We start from the raw sequence: 19,498 nt of genomic DNA, 5'->3' as shown, positions 1-19,498 counted from the left end.
CGAGAAAAAAAAAATCTATATAAGAGACGCCGTCGCCGAACAAACAATGCCACTGCCATTCTGTTCTTTCTCCCTCGACCTCGCCGGCTGCCCCCTCCGCCCATCCCCAAACCCTAGCGCTAGTCCGCCCTCCTTCCTCCATTCCAGATCACCGATGCTTTCCGTCGCCTTCAGCGCTTCCCTCGTTGCCCGACCCGTGCCCAGGGGCCGCCTCAACAACCGCACTCCCAATTCTTGTCTTCCTCTCAGAACTTACCCTCCCCCGATTGGATCCTGCAACGGGCGCAGGAGCTTTCTTGTCTCCATTTCCAGGAGCCTCTGCTGTTCCTCTGGAAGTAGAGTCGCCCTTTCGCCAGTTTGCAGCGGTCGGGATTCCGATGCGAGAGCGATGCCTTCCTTGGACCAGAGAGTTCTTGGGCTGGTTCGATCGCGGGGTTTCCGTTCTGTGCTTGCGATGATTGCCTGCGGGTTACTCGCTGCGAACTGCGGCAGAGTTCTTGCTGCCGAGGGAGTTGCGGAGTCTGGCATTCTGGCGTTTGGTTCCAAGAAAGCGGTTTTTAGTGGGTTGGGGCCGAAGTTGTTACAGGTTCTTGGTGTGTTTCGGGAGCAAGGTTTGCTTTTGGCTGCTCTGCTAGGGGTTTCTGCCTTCTTTTCTATGGCGGAAACTTCCATCACGACTCTGTGGCCTTGGAAGGTGCGAGAAATATCGTCTTTTTAGTTTCAGTTATCCTCGATGCGCATAAAGTTAGGCAATTCTTACCTTTTGCAGTTTCGCATAGCATCCGCTGAATCTAATTTTAGGTATAAGATTTAGGGTCGCCTGGAAAGATGTTTCGCTGCTGCAATTTTTCTGCTTTATTTTCTGTGGTAGAAACATCCATCATTTTATGTTAGTGACTGTACATAGAGGATGGACAAGAATTATATCATCTAATGCATAAGGCATCCATGGCATCACGTGGAATAGAATTTGCAAAATTTATGTTAGGTTGAGGAGTTAGCATCACATGGCAAAAGACATCTTATTTGCTTGTTGGACTCATGAAGAGAGGAATGATATCCTAGGATTTATGCAACCTTCCACCAGCTTTGTTTGAAGGAAGGCTGTGTTCCATTTGTTGTTTTGCTGTCATATCGCAAGATGTAGGTAGTTTCCATTCTTGTTGGTTCGGAAATAATTCCATATGATAGTAGTCAAGTATCCATTTCCATGCTCATGTTTATTGAGTCATCATCTTTTTTTTTTTTTGTTATTTTTGAGTAATGCTAATCATTGTTATATCTAAATGTTAGCCTTAAATTTACTTCCAAAGAGAGGAAGATGTGGGTCTGTGAGGAAAAGGCATACATGAGGCCAAGCGGCCTAAGCTAAGTTATTCCACAAATTTAGTGTTTCTCAACTCGGGGTAACTTGTTTAGTTGACAAGACAAATTGCCAAGAGAAGAAAGAAGTATAATACTTAGTTTCCTACTTATTAGTTCCACTATTGTATGGAAGTCTTTTATTTCTTTCAAATTACACCTGATTCGCTTATGTATTATTTTCCTGTAATGCTCAGCTAAGAGGAAGTGGAGGAATAATTTGATATTGTTTTACATCATTCTGGTCTCCACTAAATTTCTTCATTTCTTCCTTACATAATAATTTCATTCTAATTAGGATCCTAGAGTTCTTAGAAAACCTGTCATAGCATGGCATAGTTCATGATCCAGGGAGGCGATCCACTTCAAGCTAGTGACAATACGGAACTATAGACGACTATTTGTCTAAATGAAAATTGTACTCAATTGCTTAGTGCCTAAACCATCCTACTCACAACCAGTTTTATACTGGTTTAGCTTCAATCGCGGTAAGCTTGGTTTACATCATCTCCTCGCATTCCAATATCTTGTTTGGTGCCACTTCAATGACATCCTACTGCCTGCGTTAACTTGTATCATGTGGCTCCTATCTCCCTTTCCATTTCCATTTTCTCCACATTGGACTAATATACCTATAGGATCATCATTGTATTCCATGTTATGCATCTTTCCTTGAATATAGCATGCCAACATTTCATATGCTCGTATTATGGGCTATTATTAGGTGCTAATATGCTCTGGATCCTAATTCTGTTTCTTTTGGAAATATAAATTTGTCCTGCTGGAAATAATGATTTTAAGGTTGGGCATGTTGGCTCAGAGACAAGCCTTAAAGCAACCACAAGTTTGCTCTGATGTGACTAATCTGTCATAAAATACCTTTTTTTAATGAAAAATTGTAGTACATAGATTGACACTCCTCAAATTTACATAGACTCTTCTGGACTAAGAGTCATTGTTTCTAGAGTTGGGTTAGCCTATAATAAACAAACAGCAATTGCAAGAGAATTTCACATGCTAGTTTAGTAGCAGACAACAAGAAATTGACTTTTGGATTGCTTCCATATGCTTCTTTTAGCTATATTATTGAAGACATGAATTGACTGACACTATATGTTCTTCCCTATTCTTGCAAGCTTAGAATTGTAAATGATACAAGAGTGGCTTAATGATGTTCTTTGTGCACTGAAAGTGAATATTACAATTAAATTGTAAATGCATATACCTGTATTTGTCTATCTCCAGCATAATAAAGCTTATGCGAATGTGTTTACCTGTATTTGTTTAAGTGTATTTGTCTATCTCCAGCATAATAAAGCTTGAAGGGCTTAGTTTTTTTATATCAGGTTCGTGAATTAGCTGAAAAGGATCCTGAAAATGGTGTGTTCAGAATGCTTCAGCGTGATGTTACTCGGTTTTTGACAACCATTCTCATTGGCACAACGTAATAAATGACAATTTAGTACCGTGCATGAGCTTTTGTGTTCGATGTTTGTGTTATTTCAAGCTCCCACAAGTGTTTGAGATCATAATTATCTTATGTTTCTTTTTGGTGATGTGCATTCAGTGTGGTCAATATTGGTGCTACAGCACTTGTTACGGATGCAGCAACTGCAATTTTTGGAGAAGCTGGAATTAGTGCAGCAACTGGAGTCATGACTGTATGCTCTTAACTTCATCTGCATTCTTATTACACTACGAAAGTTTATGCAGAGGTGTAGACTGTTATTTATACACAGTAATTTATGCAGGGATCCTTCTGTATTAACAGATTGGGTACCTATTAATCAAGTTGGGCCAAACTCTGTTTCCGTGCATTCCTAATTCATACCACAGCAGCATAACCTTGTCATATATTAAATTACGAAATTATATGTAGTATCCGCAATAACTTGAGTCATCCTGTTTTGATGTTTTATGTGTTTTTTGTATGTTCTTATCTTGGAGTTGTATAAACAATTCGACTGATTAGTATATTTTTCATGATTTCAGGTTGCTATTTTGTTGCTAACAGAAATTACACCAAAAAGCATTGCTGTTCATAATGCCGCGGAAGTAGCTAGGTTTGTTGTCAGGTGAGATGATTTTCTTATGAAACAAGATTTTCATTTCTTTATCCAATTTAGTATTGGATCAGTTACTAAATCTCGCATGGATTTTTAAAGTGTTAACAAATCTATCATAAACTTTCATTTTTAACAAATGCATTATATTCTCTTAAATTTGTAATTGAAACAAATCTAGCACATTCTCAATTGATGCATTTTCTATGAATATTGAATCACATTATATATTGATTCAACAAATTTGAAATAATTTGTTAATTTTTTTTAAAGATAAATAAAAGTTAATATATTAACATATTACATATTTGATCATTAGAGAATCAAAATGGCATGATGCCCTGTGAAAACATTATCCTGAAGAACTAATTAAAATTATCATAAATTTTTTTGCTATAGACTAATTACAAAATTGGAAGGATATGATTTACTTGCGAAATGTGAAAGTTTGTTTTAGATTTATTGAACACTCAAAAGTTATTGATAGATTTAATGATTAGTTTTTTTCTCTGTTCTCTTCTTAAATTGGTGTGTGATGATCTCTTATATTTCAAACTAGGTTAGACCGGTAGCATGGCTTTCAGTAGTCCTATATCCGGTTGGGCGGATCACCACTTTTCTTTCGATGGGTATGCTGAAAATGCTAGGTCTAAAAGGTATAAGGTAGGTTGTCTACACATCAATCTGTTTATTCTTTTGTTTTATTTTCTTTGGCTCTCCTTCATGCTATCTTATGATATAATTTATAAATTGGCTCTTTGCAAGCAATTCTTTCTTAGTTTTCTTACTATAATGCGAATTCATTATTATAATTATTAGAACATACTAAAAAAATGATGAGAGGTAGAACATCACTCACTTTTGTTTTAAAGAACTCAAAGGCAAGGAGAGACTTGGTTGTATTTACTCATTTGTTTCTACTTTTGATCTTTTAATGTGTTTAAAAGGTGTTTTCATTATGAAAAGCTTTTTAAAATGATGAGATATTGATGTATATATATGTGTAGATGCCCTTTTTTTTCAAAGCTTAGATAGGAAGACTGTACCTTCAACATAACTAGCATATGTACCCTCACAATTTGTGGAGAACACTTTAGTTATTGGAATAACTCTTGCAAGATATGTTTACACGATAAAATTCAAGTCCAACAACAAATATAGGACTGATGGCAAGAAATCCAAAATCTTCATAGTTCTCAATAGCAATCAAACACATTTGGAAAGCATAATTTTCTCAAACAAACCACAGAAACATGTCATCAGCAAGAAAAACATAAAGTATATTAGCAACTCGTTGAAAACAAAGCTTTACCCATTTTTGAGAAGACCAGCAACTGCATAGTGTAACACAGAGAAGATCATATTTAAGAGAAACCATCTAGATGGAAGATTTTGAATATATGTTTTTCCAATGGACAGTCATTTTCATCTCACGTCAGCAAAGAAATTAGCCAAAAAAGTATTTATGGAACAACATGGAATACAACTTGTAGTTGGCTTAGCTTCTTAATTCTAAATTGCTTCTAATAAAATATTGTCTAGATACAATCAAGTGCAGCATTGGACATAAAAACTTGCCATTATTTAGGATTGCAACTATCAAATCCACTATAGATGAAAAAGTTGATGTTTTTGTATAAGCTAAAAATGGAGAAAATGATGGATAAATCAATAAATTATAATTAAAGTTTAACTTTATACTACTATTTACAACAATGTAGCTAATCTTAAGAACAAAGAGAGTTTCATTCTTTGGTAATAGCTCGGCTAGCCTGCACAGTATCAGTAATCACGCTAACCCAAGATTATTGAAGCCAGTGTCAAAAACACTTCTGGCATCATCTAACATTCACAGTTGCAATTCTAATATTAACTGTCGTTAAAGCTGGAGATATCATTGACACCATTACAGACAGTCCACATGTGTGCTTTTATTACTGCAACTTCTTCACAGTTTCATACTTGTGTTATGTAAAGAAAAGGGACCAATTTTATTACTTGTGTTTTGACAACCCACCAGAGAAACTCTAACAAACCCATCAAACTTTTCTATGAATTCATCAACTGGAAGTGCTTCCAATGATGCATCCTTATCTCATCCTAGAAAGGTGGAGAAAATATAAAATATTAGTTCCCATTCCAAACATGCTACTTGTCCTCTAGCTATGACACAATGATCACCTTATGGGTGATTGCCCATTCTATATTAAATATTTAACAATAAGGCTACAAGTTTATGGGTGATTGCCCATTCTATATATTTATGAGTTTACCATAATGTCCATGTGAATAGAATATTCTTTAACTGATTCATGACAGGATATTTTTATGTGATATTGATATGGGTGAATTGGTAAAACTAAATAGGTTAATTAATAACTTTGGTTTTATGGGTCAAAAATAATTGGTCAAAAAACAGCTTTAAACCAATAACTTAGTTTTTTTGGGTCAAAAATAATTGGTCAAAAATAACTTATGTAACCTTGCAATTATGCGGTGTGGTCTTACTAGCATTGTATTACCAATGCTATTGGTTAGTATGGTCTTGTATTTACTGGTTCTATGCTTCATCAGTACCCTATCCATGTTCTTCACTTCAGACCATGTGTCAAAATTGTTTATATAATGGTAAGTTTGAACCCCTTCTTTGGAAGAGTGGATCCCTTCCCAAGTGGCTTGAGATCAAACTTATATATGTTCTTGAATGCACCAACTTGTACTGGAATCTGCATTCTCATACTACAATTTTCTCTGTCCCTCTACATACAAGATGTACCATAGCTTATATGCTTCTATATGATCAAATAACAATCCAATGATCATTTTGACCTTGAAACTGAGGCGGCAAGTTCTTTATATGATTTCTTTACTATTCCATGTTAAAGAAACTTTCCTATTAATTTATCTTACCTCTCATCATTATTGTTGTCAATATAGTGAACCTTATGTGACCGAAGATGAACTTAAGTTGATGCTAAGAGGAGCAGAACTAAGCGGTGCAATAGAAGAGGAAGAACAGGTGCTGCAATCAATATTGATTGATTCAAGATTTTTGTGTTTTATCTCCAAGGAAGTTTGCTTTAGCTTTTGAGATTAAGTATATTTGGTTGCCACTCTTTGTGCTAGTCAATTCATTTAGTAAAATGTAATATCCAAGATTTTTTCTTCATATATTCAATTTTATTTCGGGATAACACATGGTTAAAACTAATATCTGCAAGTGTGTTTTCTCTTGTAATGTAACTCATATTAGAATGCCTAGCACAGTTCCTTATCTTCTATGCATGCACAAATTCCCTTTTTTATTTAGATTTTAGATATTAATTTCAATGGGAAAAATAGGTTGTAGCATCCATCTACCATTATTTTCTAGCATGAAGTCCAATGAAAGTGTATTATTACAAATTCTGGGTCGTGTCTCTAAAATGGGTAGTCATGGTAAATCTCTGACATGTTAAAATAAGATGGTCATTAGGTTGTTGATATAAATCAAATGGTGATTGAGCATTTCTTCAAGAGGATAGAGAATGTTATGGATGAACATTGCACTAACAAGAGGACTAGAGGAGGTAGAAGGAAGACATACTACTAAAACATAGTGTGCTTTTTTAAAGCATTGATGTTTTCTTTCTGATTTTTCATAAATAGATGACATTTATGCATCCTCCAAAAAAGGGGTTGGAAACTTTAGTTTTAGTTTTTCCCCTTATGTAATCCATGTATACTATACATCTCATTTTTTGTATTTTTTGCTTAGTCATGTTGTCTATATTGTATGACAAACATCTAAAATGCTTTATGTAGTGGTTAATAACAGGATATGATTGAAAATGTTCTAGAGATAAAAGATACGCATGTCAAGGAGGTAATGACTCCTTTGATTGATGTAGTTGCCATAGATGCAAGTGCAAAGCTAGTTGATTTCAAAAATCTATGGGAAACATATCAATATTCAAGGTATGTTGGACAATTGATTTGTGTGATCATCAATTTGCCAAAATCTGATATACCTTTTATTCATGCTGATGCTAGAGTACCTGTTTTCCAAGATCGTATTGATAACATAGTGGGCATTGCATATGCAATGGACATGCTGGAATATGTTGAAAAGGTAAATGTCTCTTAGGGTTGTTGTTAGTGAGCCAAAGTGTCAAACTTCCAATTTTGTCCAATAACTTTTTCCTGTTCTGAAGGCTGACAAGCTAAAAGAATCAACTGTAATGGAGATTGCTCACATGCCAACATACTTCATTCCTGGTAATGAAATTTGGATATTTAAGTCGTCAAATTAGAACATTCTAAATCCTTAAGAGCACGTCATGGTCTATTATGTTTCAAAAGCTTGTTGCTTTTAGTACTTTTTTCATTCTTAGGCATTATTGTGAAAGTCATGACACAATTCTGATCATATGACATGCTCCAATTCACATATAAAACAAATGATTCTTATGTATGATTCAAAATGAAAAGAAGAGTGATGATTCAGTATGATGTAATACGATCCGATACGGATCTTATTCTAACTCATTAAAGTTAAAATTAATCATCTAAAAGGAAATTTAAGTTATTCAAAATTAATACTAAACCAACATAAACCAAATTTATTATCAAAGAAAGACAGAATGATGATACTATAGAAGTATAAAGACCCAACAAATGGAATCTTAAAGTTAATGATGACATAGAAGAAAAACAAATCTTGTCAAATGTGAATTCTTGACACCTAATAATGGGAAAATAAATCTTGTCACATTGTTACAAAGAATGACAATAAAGGTGAAATAGCGATTTAGAAGACATGTCATGCCTAACTTATCTCCCATTAGAGACAATCATTTTCTATATCAAAAGAATTTAACGAGTAATATTTCTATTGCTCATTTTGTTTCGATTCTTAAAATGAATACTTAATAATGTCTGCTGTTGTTGATAGAAGAAATGTTCCTATAAATATATTTTTTATCAATCAAAATCAACTTCATCTATTTTAGTATGCTATTAAATGACAGATTATATTATTTTACATACTTCTAGATATCAAAACTATTTTGAATAAAGATGAATTAATTTTTAACATATTTTATATATTTTTTAATTTGGGTCTACAATTCATAATTCAATAATTCACCAAGACAATTTAATTTTACAACCTTGTTAACAAGTTTTGTTTCCAGTTATTCATTTAAATTCAACTCATGTTGCAGATTCAATGTCTGTGTGGAACTTGTTGAGAGAGTTGCGCATTAGGAAAGTCCACATGGCTGTTGTTTTGAATGAATATGGGGGAACTGTTGGTGTAAGTTATATTTTCAGTTTTTTTAAAGGACACTCAAACTTCATATTTTTGTTTGTTGGTACTGATACTCTTAGTTGCATTTTAGAGAAGTGTCTAACATTGGTTCATGAAACATTTAATTTTTAACATTGCCATCCAATTATATACATGTTTTTGCCATAGTTTCTTCCATGTATTTAGAGTGTGGATCTTCTTATGTTATATTTCATGTCTCCAAACGGATCCAACAATTATGAAGTGCCACTTGCTGCATTGCTTGGTTCATGAGAAATTCTTCACTTTTCTATTTTCCAGGAAAAAGTATTTAAAAGTTTAAATAAAAATAAAGAATTTTTTAAATCATTTTTTTCATACCACTGTATAGTGAAATTCATTCTTTACACAAGATTTTTTTAATCTCTAAAAATAAGAAGAAATATTATGAAAAATCTTGGAAAATAAAAATAGAAAACAGTGAACTATTTCCTTAAACATTGATACAATCAAACCACACATGCTTCTTGCATGGGCAATATACTATAGGTTTCTAAACAATTTCTCATTGAATAATTTCTCATTTTGCTTGTGATCCTTCATTGTAGATTAAACACTACTACAATGATCATGCCTAACCTTATTTCTGTAATTTTTGTCAATTGGATATGGCACAGTCTTAGGAGGATTGACACAACCCACTAATTAATGAATAATGAGACAAGTTAGAGATGGTGCACTATATTGAAGTTGGATTAACGGTGTCAATGGGTTGCCCAGGCTGTATGGCTTGGCTAATTTAGGTGTTGGGTTGGGCTGGGTATGACACATTTCATCATGGGCATGACCAATGACATTATCTTTCCTTGCCCAACCTAAGCTAGTTGATCCACGTCTATGTCACCTTGGGTTTGCTGAACAATATATTAATAAAATAAAAATAATAAAAAATCTAATTAATATAAAATTTCTTTAAAATATTTTGAAAATTAATAAAATATAAAAACCAAATAATAGGAAAAATTCAAAAATAAGAAAAATTTCTACAAATAGAAAAAAGAAAAAAAAATCAAAAATAAGGAAAAAAATTAGAAACATAGATTAAAAAAAAGTGCAATTCGGTGCACGAAGTTCTCGGCAATGTGTGGTCTCGGGGAAGGGTTGGACCATATTGAGCCTATTGTATGCAATTTTACCTTGTATTGTAAGAGGTTGTTCCCACTACTCGAGCCTGTGACCTTCAGATCACATGGCAACAACTTAACAGTTGCGTTAAGACTGTCCTTCGTTAAAATTTATAAAATTTTATAAATTAAAATTTTTAATATTTACATCATTACATATTTATGATATTACATTTTCACTATAATAATACAATGTAAATATTACATCTCAAGACTCAAGTAGGAGGTTAAAAATATTTATGTATGTGATTCAAACTCGACCTTTTGATCTTCCATTTGAGTTGCCTATGTAGCTTCCTTTGAAATGATTATGATTAATATAGTTCTATTTACCTTTACATACCATATACCAAGATGAGGCTAAGGTGAGTCATGGTTGGCTTGGTCATAATGTATCACTTGGACCAACTTCGTTGGGATTTGAGTCTAATGTTGAGATCGTGCCTCTATCTTATAGGCGCTCCTTTGCTTCCATCAAATGCTTAAGGCATATGCATATATGTCTAAGATGCTATTATAGACATGAATTGTCGGTACATCACAAGTAATCACAACTAAAATAGGATACATTGTCGTTGCATGCTTTTTCCTCCACTCTAATACATCTAAGTATTCTTAATTTTTTAGATTATGGAAGAACGTAGGTAGATGTTGAACTTGTTTACCTCATGGAGTTTAGAGACTTAGCTTTTTCTTATAAGCACCGACACAACTGAAGCTCCTACAATATGTAGACATCATGTCTAACCTTCCACAAGAAGATGGTATTGGAGCTTTTGACATTGGTCAATGATGATACCATGGTAAATTGAATATATTTTGTTTAACATATTTCTACTTTCTAATATTTTTTGTTATTGGTTTTTAATTCTAAATTTTTATAGTATCGGTTTATAATATTACAACGACTTACATATTTAATCCTAGGGTATAAAATAATGACTAGACAAATAATATCAAAGCTATTTGAATAATGTTTTTCAAAATTTTCTTTCATAACTTTAATAACCTTATAAAAAACAAGGTTATCATATCTATAATTTTTAAATAACAAACTTATCTTTCATAATGCATACACCATTAGGTGTATAATGCATAAACCGTTAGGTGTGAGGTTGGACTATGTACTATGGAAAATCCACTTGTATAAGGATAAAAGTTTTTTAAAATGTTACATGCATTTTCAACATATAATCAATTATTATTATCTAATTGGTTAGTACCAAATATATCAACCATAAACGTTCCTAATTAGCTTCTAAATTGTAGGGCTGATTTTAGCTAAAGGTAGATTGAGTTTCACCTATATGATATTTCAATTACTATTTTCTTATATTTAACATTTAATCTTCTGCAAAACCTTTTAAGATCTTAAGTCCTAGAGAGTGATGATTGAATAAATCTAATTGCTTTTCTATTTTGTGAAACTTTTTAATATATTATTTTAAAGCTTGTCTTGTATACAAAGGTTTGAGACATAGCAAATACAACAAATGTGAAAAAAATTATTTTTCATGATAACATTAAATTTCTTTTAAACTAACTATTGTATATACATTATCAAATGTGATAGATTTTTTTTTTTCATTTATGCCATAAAAATGAACAACATGAGAAACATAGTTTGAAATCACATGAGCCTTATGAAGAAATTTAAAACCTTTTAAAATAATTATTCATTTTTGTATAAATAAATTGTCATTTATGCAATGTGCAGTGCAACATATGCATGATTGTGCATTACGACTACTACTCCAAACAATAAAGTTAATGTTATTTTATATTTATGCAATGTAAAATCATTAATTAAATTTTATAGTGTAAAAAGGTAGCCCGGTGTATGAAACTCCTATCAATGCGGATCTCAGAGAAGGATCTATTGTACGCAGCCTTACCTTACTTTGCAAAAGGCTATTTTCAAGACTCGAATCCGTGACTTCTAGGTCACATGACAATAACTTTACCATTGTACTAAGGCTCCCCTTCAATTAAATTTTATAGTGTCTCGTGGAATATTTTTATCATGTTGAAACTGCATACTTTTCTAAGATAAGGTTGAAGTTATGTTCTAATAAAATATTCAAAGCCAATTGAGTCGGCCATTAAAAATGGTAACAGGATTTGCGACACCTTTTCTTGTTTTCTCATTTGAAAAAAATAAAATGATAATGTCACTTGAGCAAGAACTAACCTAGTGTCATGTCACTTTATGTAGCAAGTAAGGTGGCCAGTCTCATAAGAAGATTTGTAAGTGAGAATTTTCTTGTAGCTTTTGCATTGGATCTTTTCTTGGAGATGAGGTCAAAATGGCCTTAAATGTGGCTAGTTTACAATTACGATTAACGGCAGATCCCTATTTCCTTAGTATCAGTGGCTTGATACACATCTCTAACTTCAATATTTGCTACCACTTCTTTTTGACCTCTATTGGTAATAGTAGCCTTTACAAACCCTGCTCCCATGCTAAATTGAGTAGTAAATCTAAGCATAGGGGGATATCGACTTGGCCGATTGGTGGAGTGTGCTAGATCCCTCAAGAGCACAAATATAGAATAGGTTGAAATTTGTACCGTGGATCTAAGTAAGGTTGAGTATTCAGTTAAAATCGAACCGAACCGAATTAATTGAAACCGAACCGAACCGAACCAAACCAAACCAAACTGAATTTTTTTGAACTAACCGAACCGATCAAATTTTTAACTAAAAACCAAACAAACCGAAACAATAAAATATCGGTTAATTCATTCGAAAGTCGAATTAACCGAAATAATCAAAATTTTTAAATATTATGGGAGATTAACCAATTAGTTAGGGAATTATAAGTTCACTTACTTAGAAATTTACTGATTATTTATTTTATTTTAATTAATTTGGTTTAACCGAATAAGGAATTTTAAAATCGAAACCGAACCGAATTAACCGAATTTTTTAGAGAAAAAACTAAAATTTCGAAATAACCGAATCGAATTTTTAAATTCGGTCGGTTCGATCAGTTTGTTCGGTTTAACTAAACTTTTGCTCACCCCGAGACCCAAGAGGATCCAACGTTTGTAGTCATCTCATGGAATACCACTTTGAAAAACCTTTAACTCTAGAAGGGTGGCTTTAATACCTCATAGAATTTGGGGGAAAGTATATATTGTATTGCTTCTCATGGGATAACCAAAGCCCTAATTCTAAAATGCTAATATTGAATTAAACTCACTACATAATCACTTATTAACCCTGATACTTATGATAGGGTATATTGTCCTATGTTATTTTCAGCAATGTTCTATCAAATATTTAGTTAGAATCATCCATATATACATTTACTTAACTATTTCACTTAGTCATTATGTTTTTGTCATTGTTGTGTTGTTCTGGTGCAACTTAATTCTTATATTGTCGCATTTAATTTTTACAATTTCTGCCACTCCTGGAACCTTGATAGTGACTACTATTATAGCTCTATACTCTAAATCTAACTAGAAGTCTAACATCCTATTCAGTTACAAATAGACTAATATTATAGCTCTATACTCTAAATCTAACTATAATCTACCATCCTATACAGTACAAATATATTCTTGCTTGAATTCAAGTGAATCAAATTTTTATTGTTCTCTCTTTTTTTTTACTTTTGACCATGATCATTGGCTTGTAACAGATAGTAACTCTAGAAGATGTTGTCGAAGAAATTGTAGGAGAAATCTTTGATGAAAATGATTCCAAGGTAAGCAAATTATATTGTGGCATCTATGAGATTTTTTTTTAAATTTGTGGATAACACCTCATAATCGATTTTTCATGATGATTCCTTGATTTACATCTTCCTCTTCTTAAGAACATATAGATCTAGTTTAAATATTGATTTTCTTTTCACTTGCCCACTTCACATCATATTTCTTGTAAAATATGTATGAAATTTTTTTGGATGGAAATAAATATTCTTAAGCCGTTAAGTTCCTCCTATATAATGGGATTTTCAACTCCACTGAGATTCATGTTCCTGTGCGTTTATTTTGAAATCAACTAATCTGTCAACCACTTTATTTGATCACCACTTTTCTCCTCATAATCACACACTTATATTATCATCTCTGCCTTCCTCTTCCACGTCACTAGACCACAAATATTTCACTCTGGAATGCTTTAGTTATGAGGATTTCAGGTTGAACGCAGAAGTAATTTGCATACGCTAAAATACTTACAGTTGTTGCATGTCTAATTGAACTAAATTAAACTAAATTTGTGTAACAAAAGCCTTACAAATATAAAATTGGAATTATTGTAAAGATCTATTGTTCCAACGAAATCATCTTATCCTCTAAGATCCAAGCAATGGTTGAAATGCCAAGCTATTCTATCTAGCTTGTTCTGACATGTGAGTGATACCCGAGACTAAGCGACATAGACAAATCATTATTGTGTTGCTTGCACCGATGTAATAATAGTGGTATTGGATGAAAGTGTTGAGATTTGTCTTTTCTCGTTTGATACCATGCCAAAATTGATGAAATTCTGAAGTCATAAAAGGGATGGGTGAGAAATGGCTACAAATCAATGGACTGGAGATGAAGCGATGTAGAGAGTAAGCAATGCATACTTGAAAGAAAAAACATTTGGTAAGGAATTGTGAGAAGTCGACCTTGACGTATAGCATTATGAGCCTTGAGGCACAATTTCACTGTTGTGCAGATGTGCGATTTTGCTGTTGCGCAATTAGGGATTTGGATGTCATCTCTAATTATGTAACTTATAGTAATTGTATAAGTTATATAATTTAGATGTTATAAATAATCAATTATTATTAATTTAGATAAGTTATTATTATATAACATATAATTATAATTAAATAATTTAAGTTATAATTAGTATAACTTAGCTATAATAACTTAAAGAGTAAGTGACAATAATTTGATTATAAAATTATATGTAAATATAGTAAGTTATAATAACTTAATTGTAAACTTATAGGTAACTAAGTTATTAACTTGATAAAATGCTATCTAACTTATATTACAATTGTTATGTAACATTTATATTTCCTTGGATAACACATACATTACATATACATATTTATAGAAGTACAAATATCTAATTAATTTATTGAACAATCTATTGACTTGCACAATCATTTAATGAATTAACATATTTGATTTACTCAATTGTAAACAACCACAATTAAAATATAAGCATCCAAATCGTATTGACACGACACAATATGGTACCAAAACCATATTGTTCTAGACAAATATTGAAACTTTGGTACAACTTAAGATTTTAAACCTTGAATCCAAGTGTTAATAGTTGTTGCCATGAAAGGGAGAGAGGGCAAGGGAAGAAGATGGCAAAGATGATGCCTTGTGTCAAGCCTTCGAGGAGTTGTTTATGTTTCAGGGTCTCGGACAAGCTTTGCATATCGACTTTGGTACTTTTAAACCTTGAATCTAAGTGTTAGTAATTGTTGCCACGAAAGGGAGAGAGGGCAAGGGAAGCAAATGGTGAAGCTGATGCCTTGTGTGAAGCCTTCGAGGAGTTGTTTATGTTTCAGGGTCTCGAATGAGCTCTGCATGGCAATTGACGAGCGGTACAAAATGTTTTTTCTCTTGTCAAACAACATGAAATGATATGTTAATCCATGATGGTCGGTTCTTTTTGAGACTTTGTTAAGTTGTCGATTTGTCGAAATTGCATGATTCATATTGTTCATTTGTGTTGTAATCTATCCCAAATCATTTTCTTCTCTTAGAGCATGGGCTCTTTGCCTCTATGATTATTTTATTTGCATTAATTACTATATGAGTATAGGTTTATTACATTTGTTATTAAATTGTATCAAAATCCTATATATATATATATATGATTTTAATGTTTCTCATTATCATTCATCTCAACTTTATCATGTGTAATCATGTAATTAAGGTTTCATTGTTTTCAATCCTCTTAGGGGGTGTGGAGCCTCCCTCTCATCCCTATTCTTTCCCTCACCTCTTCTCAAGATCCCATCCCTTTATTCTTCTACCTTTAATTTTTAATTTCTTAACCATATCACACTAATTTAGTATTAAGAGAGGAGGGAGAGAGTGAAGATGAAGAATAAAGGGGTATTCTTATGCTTCCATGTTCGTTGCCACAATCAAATCGAGAAATGAAGAAGAGATTATGCTTGATCCGTTGTTGCCTACAATATTTATGCCACCATCAAGTCCAATCAATCTCTTGGACGCATCCATCCATATTCTTTTTTTGAGTCCCTAGACCAAGTCGCACACCCAAGTTTTTGGCTTGTTCAACAAAGGTAGTTGCAAAAAAATTCAATGATATTTTCTCAAAAAAGCCTTTGATGAAAAACTTATCTTAAAAGAAGAAAGGTCGAGTGAAATGTACAATAGCTGCAGCTAGCAAAAAGTGAACTGAAAAAAGTAAACATTGGAGCATTTAATGCTAGAATTTTAAAGCCGTCAACTAAGTATTTCACCTCAACAATGCATGGTACTTTTAGAATTTGAGCTTTATATCGATAATTATTAATAAAAAATAATTAGCTGACATATATATTTTTATAAAATTATAAATTTTCCATGTCAAGAATATTAGTTTTTCCATAAGATTCTTTTTACTAGATTCACTGATGCACATACATAAAATTATAAACATGTGTATGTTGTATTTAATTTCTATGCAAAGTTGCTAATTAAAAATCTTGTTTATCTATATTACAATCATTTAGTAAAAAAATTTAAACAAACGGTACCACGTAAATAGAATCCTATTGTCTACAGATATTAATGATTTGGAATCCTTTTTGAATTTTTGCAAATGGTCTATATCTTGCAAAGAGATGGTTAAATTAAGAGCTGGCTTATTAAAGTAGGAAATATAATGAAAAGAAACATAGCTAAATAAACAAATTATTGAGAAAAAACCTATGCTGTCCTATATCACCCACTGTTCTCATATACAGCACTGCTGCTCAAGCAGTTCTAATTAATTAATTTATCTAGGAATATGCTGCACTGAATCACTCACTGCATGTACAACACTTCAGTCTGCAGCAAATTCATCCACGCCACCAACAGGCATCACTGCTGCAGCAAATGTGTCAAAGAGATAATGTCTGCCCCTAAAATTGCCTGAGCATGAGCTTTAATATAACGAATATAATTTTCATCTTTCATTTGTTCTTTGATATATTGTTTACATTATTGAGGATGAAGATTAGTTATTGTCTATCCATTCTAACATCTCTCTCAAAGTCTGTGTATCTTGAGATCCTGGAATCTCCCTTTTCTAGAGTACAATGATTGAAAATTTTAGTCTCCTGTAGACATTTGTCTCCTCTGAGATTTGATATGGTAAGTTGTAACCCTAATATCATCATTGTATAATAGTTTTATGGATCTATTATGCTTGTTGGTTACAGTTTCAAAGGCAGTTTAGGTATTGTCTTTCTTCTAGTATCTTTTATGTCAGCCAAAGTCAAAACATTACTCAGTCTCAATGACATTTTCTCATTATCTCTTGGAGTTATATCTGACTATTACTCAGTCTCTCTATTGGTATTAATTTGTTGTTGCAAGAGTATATATTGAAACCCCAATCAATCTCTTGTTCTGTGCAACCGTTGATAACTTTCCGCTTGAAACTTAATATGACATCCTCATATTTAGAGGGGAGTTAAGAAAGACAATTTCATCCTTTGGAGGTATGATCAACTCGTTAACTTCAGTCTATAGAGCATTGCACCATAGAATCTCAATTGATGCACCAGGATTGCATCCTCATTATGTTTCATTATCTTCATCGACTTCATTGTTTTCATCACACATTAGAGGAGTTATAGCTTGAAGGAACATTAAGTTATTATATTTAATAATTGTATACTTGTATGATTATGGATTTAATCACACAGGAGGTGTTTAGTGAGTATTATATCAGACATATAGATGAGTGATTTCTTTTTCAATTATTTCCTGTCTATTACTATAATTCTTCAATTTTCTTGGTCACAACTAGTCTAGTCCTTAATAATCCTATAGCTAAATTGTTAATGTGACAAATTCCTTGGTCAAAACCGTTTGCCATTGCTATTGATCTTTTAACATTATTCCTCTCGATGCAGTTATGTTACTCCAGTTTCAGAAGATTAAGTAATGCAAAGAACTAAATACATTGGTCTTTCTATAATAAATTGATAATAAAATAAACTGATTGGGGGTTTGGAATTCATTATTTTATTTTAAGTCACTTTTTTATTTCAATTTGCTCCATTTTGCCTAAATTAGGTTCCAAGCCTGATTTATCATAAAAGCCTATGAAAGATGATTTAACCTATTGTTTAAGACATTATTTACAAGTGAAATCTCACCCATTTCGTTCTTTTTTCTATAGCATTATGAGGTTGTATATCAAGGCATGCGACCTGAATTAAGTTATATCATAGCCCAAGATCAATCCTTCTTCTATGATTCTACATGATGCCTTCCTCCTTGTCATTTGTAGGATTTGGGTAATGAAATATTGCATTGCTTTTTAATGACATGACCCTTACATTACATGAATATATATAAATTCATGATAACTCAGAAGTACTAATGTGTAGCTGAAGTCACTACATCTAGTACCTAACTAACCCAATACTTTTAAGGCTCCCCTTAAGTTGGAGCATAGATATTATCTATTTTACCTTGTTTGATAAATTAAAAAAACTCATAACCAAAACATAGACAGAGACAATAATAATGCAAGCGTAATATTCATACACTGGGCAAACAAACTTAGGGAGTTACTGAAACATGCAGCGAATACTCCTGTTCATCTCATTTCAAAGGTATAGAGATAATTGATGGAATAGCAAGCCATGATCGCTTAGACCAACCAACAGATTGATAATGGAGGATAAAGTGTGAAAAGATTATAACTAATGTCTCGAGTGGGCTTCTCCATCAACATGAAATAACGAATAAAGGAAGATCCCAATGGTCTTGGAGGAAAAATAGATTGATAGATATCATAGCTCGACTATTTGCTAGAATTAGCAATATAAGAAGAAAATATTTTCACTGATTAGATCTTCACTGGAGATAGAAGCACAAGTTAACTCTTTACTAGATTATGTTCTTTGTTCAAGTCTTCATTGGCTTTTAGATGGCACATATGCAAGAATACAAGGACCAACTAAGACTTGAGGAAGGAAAAGCAAGACCAATGCCCATAGACTTTCATTTGTGTCGCAACCCAAAGAAGATGAGTGTGGAGGCAGTGTGATTGGAAGAGGAGTTGATAAGCGGCTTTATTGTTGTCTAGTAGTAGTAGATGAAAGGTTGCCATGTTGCCAAAATTGAAGATGAAAAAGAGGAGAGGTAATGGGATCATAGGCTGCAATGGAAGAAGGGTAAAGGAGTCTGACCAAAGAAGAGATAGTGGAATCGAATCCATGGTTACCTGTAATCTAAAAGGAAGGATGTTCTAGTTTATTGCATGACCTTATTTTGTAGTTATTATTACACATCATGATCTAACATCATCAAAGAAAGATGAGAGGAAGATATACAAATGTTTGGTGTGACAATCTTAAATTCAAATACTTCAATACTAAGGATGAAACCGGATCTATATGGATAAGATTGGACAAT

General features: G+C 32.7%; 1 protein-coding gene across 1 annotated transcript; it reads left to right on the top strand.

Annotated features, from left to right (window-relative positions):
- Nucleotides 1-46: 46 nt before the first annotated feature.
- LOC141834510 (putative DUF21 domain-containing protein At3g13070, chloroplastic) lies at nucleotides 47-19,130 on the top strand. The gene is made up of 12 exons (XM_074721832.1): nucleotides 47-694; nucleotides 2,709-2,806; nucleotides 2,930-3,023; nucleotides 3,355-3,437; nucleotides 3,990-4,088; nucleotides 6,363-6,444; nucleotides 7,243-7,382; nucleotides 7,458-7,536; nucleotides 7,619-7,682; nucleotides 8,630-8,721; nucleotides 13,528-13,593; nucleotides 19,011-19,130. The coding sequence occupies exons 1-12, from the start codon at nucleotides 47-49 to the stop codon at nucleotides 19,128-19,130; spliced, it is 1,665 nt and encodes a 554-aa protein (XP_074577933.1).
- Nucleotides 19,131-19,498: the final 368 nt, after the last annotated feature.

This window comes from Curcuma longa, chromosome 9 (assembly GCF_044706935.1).
Source record: "Curcuma longa cultivar G26 ecotype Majalengka, Jawa Barat chromosome 9, ITB_CL_G26_1.1, whole genome shotgun sequence".
Classification (NCBI taxonomy): domain Eukaryota; kingdom Viridiplantae; phylum Streptophyta; class Magnoliopsida; order Zingiberales; family Zingiberaceae; genus Curcuma; species Curcuma longa.
This window is presented reverse-complemented; position numbering and strand designations above follow the sequence as displayed.